This window comes from Cynoglossus semilaevis, chromosome 5 (genome assembly GCF_000523025.1).
Source record: "Cynoglossus semilaevis isolate Cse_v1.0 chromosome 5, Cse_v1.0, whole genome shotgun sequence".
In the NCBI taxonomy this organism is placed as follows: domain Eukaryota; kingdom Metazoa; phylum Chordata; class Actinopteri; order Pleuronectiformes; family Cynoglossidae; genus Cynoglossus; species Cynoglossus semilaevis.
The window spans coordinates 14786807-14796238 of NC_024311.1; the positions used below are offsets into that span (position 1 = coordinate 14786807).

Below are 9432 nucleotides of genomic sequence, written 5' to 3' on the forward strand. Positions count from 1 at the left end.
AGGCGCCAGGTAGCGCTTCTCCAGCGTAGTGATCCTCTCCTCCATGTCGTCCTTCTGAGCTAACGACTTGAAACACAAACACCAGCAGAAGCGTTAGCATGCAAACACACCAATAGTCGCATGGTTGAAAGAGAGCAAAATAATTGTGAACGACATGAACAGATGTGTCAAAAAAGCTCAAACATCACATCTCTGTCCACAGAACTAAACTATTTAAAAACAAAAATTATAATAATTAAAGGTTTTGATCAATTTATTAACACCATGTAAAATATAGTTAAATATCACGGTCATATACGGTATCTTTTAAGTGTTAAATAGACATAATAGGTTAATTCATACAGCACATTAAATCTTAATCAAGCTCTCTGCACTAGTTTAAATTAAAAACAAAATCAAGTTTAATTGTGGACTATGTGAGTCTGTCTGCTTGAAGCTTTAGATCGAACAGTACGGATAAAATGGAACAGAACATGCTATTAGCTCTGCATGCATGGAATACCAGGCAAACTGTACGCCCTGATTTAAGTGTGTAACATGGAAATTAAAAAGAGGAACAAATGCATCAGCTGAATGTGTGTGAAAATCTCTATCAATGTAGAAGAGGTTTCCTAAACATGTTTTACATCATTCATAGTTGGTGGGTCGTGGTTCTCACCTCTCTCAGGTCTCTCTGCAGCCGTGTGTTTATATCTTCAGACTTGATGAGGTCCTTTCGGGCGGTGTCCAAGTCTTCCTCTAGTTCGTTAATACGCGACACCATAGCAGCCATGCGCTCTTTCATCTGGCCCAGATCGGCCGACTGGCGGTCCACCACCTCTTGGAGTTCGCCGACCTTCCCGAAACCAGATAAAGACTCGTCCTCCTGACTCAGCGAACCATCGGATGACCGCTGTGTGTGACACAACAGAACTTGTGTTTTCATCCATCAATGTTTCAGTCCCACTAATGTCAAAATGCAATTAAACGCAGCCACAACTGTTTGAGTTTATTATGTAAAAAGCTCATGTTTACCTACACTGTACATGTTAAACTGCTTCCTCTTTTCTAAACGACCAGGTTAAGAGTATATCAGCAAATTAGCTCTTAAATGTTTTTCTACCTCTGCCGTTCGAACTCACCTTGCCATTTGTGCTTGGTGTATTTTCAGAGTTGTGGTTGACCTCGCTGGTTCCATCGGCCAGCCCTCGCTTCTGAATGCTCTGCTCCCTGAGGTATGCCAGCTTAAAAAAATAATAATATGTTGAATCAGTCAGATGACTAAAAACACCATCAAAAACAATAACCGAGATTACACTATTAAATCAACAGCATTCAACAAAGTGGATTTTTAGTATACGTGTGATGTGCTTTGTTTCTTTAGTGGTTTTGAATGAACACAAGTGCAGCAGTGGAGCAAAACACGGCTTCACTGTGAAAACACTGTCAAAAACAGAGTCCCACAAAATAGCAGGAGCAGTGATGCTAAAGAGCTGAGTGATTTACTTTATGTGCAAGTGCATGCATCTGTGTGTGTGTGGGTGTGTGCACGTGTTTCCAGGCTGACTTCCAGGAACAAAAGACCACTGCAGCAAGAAGCAGAGAGGATATCTAGGACACTTTCCTAAGATCCTTTGGGCCTTTTGTCAATCTTAATCTCATTCAATCTACAAGCCACTGGAAACGCTTCTTTTTTTTTTATGCGTATGCACAGGGCAGCTTTGATGCACTGACCTTAAAGGAACAGAAGGAATTTCAGTGCTTTGGGTACCCTCAGATTTCTCACTGCACATTTCTGCAGTTAATTTAATTATAGTAAAAAAATACTTAACTTAATTTAATAAATTAAACAGCTTGAAACCAGGACTTTATATATTTCTTAATTGAACATTTTTTGGTTGTGGTGTTTGGTCAATAAAATGCAGAAAATGGTAGAAAATGTCAATCAGCAGAGCAAAACTCTTGCTTTTGTACGTAACAAACCAAATATATCCGATTTACTGCAATTAGTGGTTCAACACTCATCAAATTACCCACTAATTATTGTAGCTCCACTTAACGTTGAGCCAAATGGACATAGTTCAATAACAATGTTCTCTATGTCCCAGACCAGATGGCTGCTCAATACAACACAGAACTAAAGCAACAGCATTTACTATGTTCTCCAAACTTTGTGTGTAGATCCAGTCTAAGTAGAAAATTCACCTCCACCAACACCATTTCATTTGGCTTACTTCTTTGCGTGACATGGTGAGCTGCTCCTCCAACTCGCTGCCTCTTTCCAAAGCAACAACTAGGCTTTCCCTAACCTGGAAATCAGGCCAAACAAAGGTAAAGCAAACAACCAACGTACAGTGCAGACCATTCACTAAGCACAGGGAAATTCTTCAATTCTTCTTGAACATGTACCTTTTCATCGAGGGCTTTGTGGTGTTCAAAAAGTGACTTCAGGGCTTTGAGGACCTCCACTTCACTAGAGACTCCTGCTGGAGACTGGGCTTGCCTCTTCACTACCGTCATCCTTAGACTCCGCTCATGACGGGACACCAGGCACTCCAGGTGCTCCAACAGAAGCTAGAAGCACCAAAGCAACGGACAGGAACCAGACGAAAATGATTAGAAGTACAGTAAGAGAGAAGACAGTTATTTTAAGTCAGAACTGATAATATCGTAGTGCTTTATCTGTCAGTATGTCATTGTGTTACAATATCTGATGTTAGCTGTTTATTCAGATAGTTGCGATTGTTGCGTTTGATTTCACAGATAACGAACTGGAAGGGAGGCATGTGTTAGACAAGTAAAAAGTATGCACATATATAGATACGTATATACACACACACATATATATATGCAAATAAATACATATTGTGTACAGTATTTTAATATTTCACACGTATAGTATTTTTGTTACATATGTCTCAAGCTCAGTTGTTCTACTTCTACTTCATGACACAACAACAAAACTGTTGACAGAATGACAGAAATCTTGAACCTTGATCCTTGTTTATTCTGTATTGATTCTATTTATTTTTTCAGTCTTAGAGATTTACTTAAAGAGTTGACATGTCACTGGCAAAGACAGTGCTGTGAAAACACCAAAACCGTCTGACAGGTCTCACAGCTGTCTGTTATGGAATTCATCAACGCTGGTTGAAATATTATGACGAGTCTGCATTTTGCAACACCCGTAACTTGTGACAATGGTTTGGATTAGAGCACAGAAACTGAGTTGTAATCCAGTGTTGTGACAACCAGCTACACCCAAAACAGAAACCTGTAAGAATGTGGCTGAGATTTGTACAAGACAAACATTTCCCAGCATTAGTAATGAATCTAATGTGTAATATATGTTTGGTTGTTACAATCCTACACGTATCCCGTGCACGTGGCACCTACTCTTGTGTTGTTTCTCTCTGCCTTCAGCTCCGCAATCTCTTCCTCTTTCTCAAGAAGCTGTTCACGGCAGATGTTCACCTCCTTGGTTAGTGCAGCAAATTCCTGCAAGACAAGCGGACGCAGCAGCAAGTTAATGTTAAGACTACAATCCAAATTTACTTTTGTGTAAAACTGTTCAAGTGAAGAAATAGAAACTGAAAGAATAATAAGACTTTTTATTATTAATGTGCTGAAATTCTACTATATGCCACATAGACAGGACATTAAATTCTCAATGTGCTCAGCAATGTGTTTTTTATTATTAACTATTAATGTACCAACAGCTGCTTTCCTCACCTGAACTGGGAATTTATACACATTTAAACCAATGTGTAACTTTGAACATCACTGAGATGACAGATTAAGGCAAATCATTTTAATCATTCACTTCTACCCTTGCCCCTCCAGTGAACCACACCTGCAACACTAAGGTCATGTTTACATCACAAAAATGGAGGTGGACACAACAGCGCTCCCAGTCTGCCTGTCACCGTGCTCATCTGCGTGTGATTGTTCTCTTAAAGTACAGTTGCTCAACAATGGGAGCCAGAAACAGGGTAAACAGGAGGAAGTTGAAAGAAATATGATGGATTACTTTAGCTCTCTATTCTGATTGGTTCAAATTAACTACACATCCATCTCCAGTTCTCTTTAAACAGGTGCAGTTATATATACACGCAAACGTACAGTATGTACACATGCAGCTTTTGCGAAGTACACGCATGGCTGAACCTCCAGAATGTGCTAACTTGATTTTTTAGCCCTTTTACACAAACAATCCAATTACTTGTGTTTCCAGCTGTGGGAGATTTGACTGTATCGTTTTTCACTGTATCAGAACAGTTTTCCTCTCCCTTCACTCCAGCTTCTGAGTTTCTCCAGTAATTGGCATCGACCCTGCTCATCTGAAGGAGTCAAACAGAGTCGGCTATTGGCTGCTGCCAGGGTCTCCACTCTCTGCTGGCCAATCACAGTACACAGGAGGCCAGCCCAGTGGTAATTACAGAGTGGCGTACTAACTACATTCCACGGCAGATGTTGAGGTTGACTCATAGAGAGACCTTCAGATGTAAATTAGACTCTTTTGAGATTCAGGACCTTCCTGGAATTTGCTAATTTCACACCTTTCTTTCTAATTTGTAATCTATAGTGGCTGTTTTCATTTAAAAAATATTTTTACAGCTGGACATGTGAATGCTTTCCCTTCAAGTGAAGGCAGCCTGTTTCCTTCCCTTCACTGGAGAAACTGGTGCCTGGTTCAGAGCGGGTGAGTGACACGATGGTCAGAAGTGGCCTGAGCTGGCCGTAAGAACAGGGGAGGGGATTAGGGAGGAGGGATTGGAGGGACATTACTATGTGTGCCAACCTATTAAAGGCACAGTGCATAAAAACACAGAGAAAACACAAAAGCCTTTAGCTGTGTGTCTGACTGAGAACAACCAAAACTCTTTAAAGTTGTTTGGGGTTTCTTGTTGTTGGATTTTTTGTTGGATTTTTCTCAGCAGTCAAGTGAAGACTAGTCTTTGTCCAAACCTTGTTCTTATTCACTAAAATTTATCAATGACAGAGACATGAATGAAACAAAGCAATTGTGTAACTTCAAGAGTCATTTCCTTCTCGCAGCAATTGAGCAACACAACTGGATCCCCTCAGCTGCACACCTGCACCAAGATAAAATGCCAAATGCAAGCCAAACTTTTTTCTGTCTGAAATATGTCCAACAGAGACACACTAAAACTGGCTTTAACACAGCACGTGGGCCCTAGAAGAGGCGAGGAGAATAAATCCAGAGGACAAGAACTGGTTGAAGGAGAGCCAGCACACTAAAATATAATGCAGGAACTAAAAAAAGAGCAAGAGAAACAGAACAGAGAAAAAAAAGAGAAGAAAAGAAAAAAGGCACCATCCAAGAAAGCAGCGCTTGCATTTGGAGAAGCTGCTGACGTGTGAGTGAGCTGCTCTGGAATGTTTGTGCATTCCAGTCGAAGGGTACGTTCCCAAGAACAGGGGGAACAAGAGAAGAGACCTGCTTCTCTCCTGCTTAACCTGTCTACACCGGCCCTCACACCGGGAGTCTCCACAAACACCACAGCTGAACAAAACACTCAACTCATCATGTGCTCACTGTATAAAGCAAGACTCACACAGCTTTACCTGTTGGGGTCTCATAGGGCATTAAAATACAACAAAGCAAATGCTTCAAATATCAGTGAGACTTCAACTCCATGTTGTTCTTCTCCATCTCCAAAAAGTGCAATACTTCCAAACTAAGTTGATCTATATTTCCCTATGTAGAGGTACGTTCTTTGTGGAATGTAAAGCTCAAGCTGCCTTTTCCATCACTTGAAGAGATCACACTGCATCTACTGAGACACACCTTTAAGGGTGAGACTGACATTGGTAGAATTAAAACAGAGATTTATCAAGAGAGACAAACTGTCAGAAGATGAATGAAGTGACAGTAAACGTTTGCTTTGTTCATAAATTGTATAAAAGAAAACATTCATAACAGGTTTTGTTTTTAATAATGTTAATTCAATATTGTTGAATTTACCTTTAACCTACACATTAAATGAAATCTAAACTGAAAAAGTAAACCACTGTTCAAGTCAACTACACAGGCTGGATGCTGCTTCAACCAGAGCTACAAGAGGCTGCGCTGGTCAGCAGCTGCTTATACATCATTAAAAGGCAGAAACATGATCCCTTTGTTGTAAACTTAAAACCACAGTAAGTTAGGAAACATGAGTCAAAACATAACAGACACCAACACGCTGATGAACAAACCTTGGAGTTCCAGCTAAGGACAACATTAACCAGCAAATGCAGTGACAATATAATATAATATAAAATCAGTCACTTCTATTATGACAAAACAGTCTGGTGATAATGTTAATAAATTAGATTAATTAACTATTTTATATTAGGATGCCTGACTGTACTGGACACCCAGTTACTCAGTAAGTAAGTACAAAATAAGCAACACAACAGAAGGATTTCTTCTGGACTCTGGTACGACTTTGTCCACAGTGAGGCCAAAGATCTGTGAGAGCTGTCAGCCAAAAGTGACACTGACACTTGAGCTAAAAATGCAGTCAGGGCTCTGGCGGGAAACGTGATTCACAAACGTATTGGTGTTTTTGTTTGTTATTTCAGCCTGACACATTCAAAATGCATGTAAGCCGTTCTGTAGTTTATCTTTTTTTATTTACCAGCATTGGTGAAAGGGCACACCAAACACCAAGACTTGAGAGTGAGGGACAATCATAACAGAAAGATATTATTTTCTGTAGGCACATATAGTTTAGGAACGATTTGCATTAGGTTTCATTGAGTCCTAAAAAAGTAAACATCTGGTGTGATTAAGAAAAAGTAAATGCCAAAACCAGTGACTTCCCCTAAACACAGATTTTCTACATCATTCACAGGAGATAAGAGCTCGTCCTCCCACCTGTGGTAAGGCAGTGTTGAGTTGTCTCTGCAGCGAATCTCTTTCGTGGCTCACTTCATGCAGTTTGCCCTGTGTCAAACCCAGATTTTCCTGAGTCTCCCTCAATGTTTCAAGAAGTCGATCACGCTCCTCCAGCATGGACACCATGAGAGACTCAAAGTGACCCTCTGAGTCTGACTGCAACGGGGAGCCGGAGCCCCGCCGACCGCTACTGACTCCCCCACCGGGCCCTTCAGCCTCGCTGATAGTGGGCATCACCTCACACATCATCTATGGAGACAAAAAAAAAAAACAGAGAGCAGAAAATTAAACAGATAGATAATAATAATAAAAAAACACAATGACTGACAGTGATACTTGACAGTACTGTATCATCACAAGAAAACACTTTCATCAAAGGCAACTAAGAGCATAAATTGTGAGTAATTCATCTAGGAATGTATCCAAATCGTATCTCATTGAAGGAAGGTGTAAACCTAAAGTGTTTCAGACAGCTGGCCTGTTTATCGTCTAATTAAAAAAAAACAATTTCAGAAACTATTCGGTTTGGTTATTTTGTAACTGCTGCTACGATAGACAGTAAACATGAAGAAAAAAGAAGAAGAGTTACCATGATAATGTAAAAGTCTTTTATAGTGGTATCATACACAAGGGTTACTACTGTGTAAAGAATGTAACAACTTCTCAGCAGTGGGTCAATTACAGCAACACACCAGACTAAAGGACTTAGGTCCTGTGAACAGACTGCCCGACAAAAAGCCAGAAATCATGTGAGCAGGATTTTACATACACCAAGGAGCAACAAATGATAAGTTGAAGCTAGTGGAATGTAAAAGCAACAAGAGTGCTTCTTTCAATTACAGATGCACCAATGGCAATTTTCATTTGATTCCATTTCCCCATTTTTCAGTATGCGCAACTTACTGATATAGATTTTTGCAGATTTTAAACTCCTACACTTGACAGCTCAAAAAAGCAACATTTTTAAAATTGTTATTGTCATAAGTAATTAGAGAACATCTCCCACAAACTGCACAAAGTCACACTAAAGAACTTCCAACCTAACAACATATTAGCTCCAGCGGGCGTGTGTTGGAGTTTCCTCTTCTGTTCTCTGACAGAACTTATGTGCAAAATGATCAGCTGTAAAACCAGTAATACTTGTGCGGAGTGGCTAGTAATTGGTCAGAGCTTACTGCGTCAAACACCTAGCAATTCCATCATTGGCCAGTCAATCAGCGCATCTTGTTTTCATCTGATTTCCAGTAGCACAATTGCATGACCAATGTTTAGTGTTTTCACAAATTTGGTGGTTTCTGTCTACATTGCAAAGAAGTACAGTGTTGTTCTACAATTATCCAGAGGCTGGATTTAAGTTCTTTACCATTAAGCACCAATTGTTTTGTATGGAATTAGAAATTGAGAGTTTGGTTCAAATCATTTGATAAAATGCTTGTATAATGAAGTTTGTTTTAAGGTTTTATCAAATAAGTAATCTCAAACAAATTGTTAATATGGGTTGGGAGATAATGTAAACAAGAAAAAGATGTTGGAACATCATGAAAAAATTATAACGACTTAAAATGATAACTTTTAAACATATATTAATGTGGTATTTTCTCAAGCTTACCTTTGATTGATCACGTTATTCCAGATGTGTTTATAACCAGATTTAGTTCTGATGGTATGTAAATGTCAACAAAGGTGATCCCAAGCAATCAGTCATTCAGAAGATGGGCTGTATTCCATTAAGAGGCCGGGAAACATTAAGTCTACTAAAATGCCTTGTCCAGTTCAAATATATATATATATTTAATAATAATTTTCTTAAAACACCTGAACGAATCCTACATAAAGTGAGGAGCAGCTTTTCCCCAACTGAGGCCCGGCTAACTCAGAGTTAGCACGTTAGCATGTTGTCGGCTGGTGAGTCGATGCTTACATATGCGAATTTGGCAGTGAAGTGTCTTTATCTTTGCTCTTCATAACGAACCATTGCCGAAAAATTAAAGTTAAAGTCGCCAAAAAATAAAATCCTACAATTTCCAGAGATGTAGTGAAAAAGTTAGGTGACGTGGAAACACTTTTAGCCGTATTAGCATAAGCTAATCTAAAGCACTATTTCATGTAGAAACACAGGAGAAATAACCTTAAATAATAATCTAAATAATATCCTATTGGGTACAAATGTCGAAAATTTCGTCGCCGTGTATTTCACTCGGCCTAAAACAGTTTTAAACCCCTGAAAGTGGGCAGCAGCGCTCTACTGAAATGATTAATCTCCCCCGGTTTCGTTAGCCCAGAGGCTAAGGGTTTAGCTTCTCCTGGATGCTGTGAAGTCGCGTCACCGAATCACGACCCAAAAAACTTCCAGCGAACATTCGACACAATCGGTGCCTTCGGTTAGAACTCCAGTTCGCAGATAAGAAACTTAATTCCCTTTTTCCAGCGCCCCAGATGACGAAGTTTGATATGTATTTGTCTCTGTCATCGGTCCAGTCCTTCCCTGTTGCTACTGCCTGCAGCCTTGGCAGTCAGGACGATCAGTGGTGGGCTCCGCTTCACTA

At 39.8% G+C, this 9432-nt stretch overlaps 1 protein-coding gene across 1 annotated transcript in view; it reads right to left on the reverse strand.

Annotated features, from left to right (window-relative positions):
- ppfia1 (PTPRF interacting protein alpha 1) overlaps window positions 1-9426 on the reverse strand; it is a 26023-nt gene extending 16597 nt beyond the window's left edge. Inside the window, exons 1-8 of the mRNA XM_025055796.1 lie at window positions 8496-9426; window positions 6866-7135; window positions 3376-3477; window positions 2389-2553; window positions 2214-2288; window positions 1122-1223; window positions 659-892; window positions 8-66 (exon numbers count right to left, since the gene is read on the reverse strand). Coding sequence (XP_024911564.1) covers window positions 8-66; window positions 659-892; window positions 1122-1223; window positions 2214-2288; window positions 2389-2553; window positions 3376-3477; window positions 6866-7135 — 1007 coding nt within the window. The 5' untranslated portion in view covers window positions 8496-9426. The remainder of the gene's footprint in view (window positions 1-7; window positions 67-658; window positions 893-1121; window positions 1224-2213; window positions 2289-2388; window positions 2554-3375; window positions 3478-6865; window positions 7136-8495) is intronic.
- Between the last annotated feature and the right edge of the window lie 6 nt (window positions 9427-9432).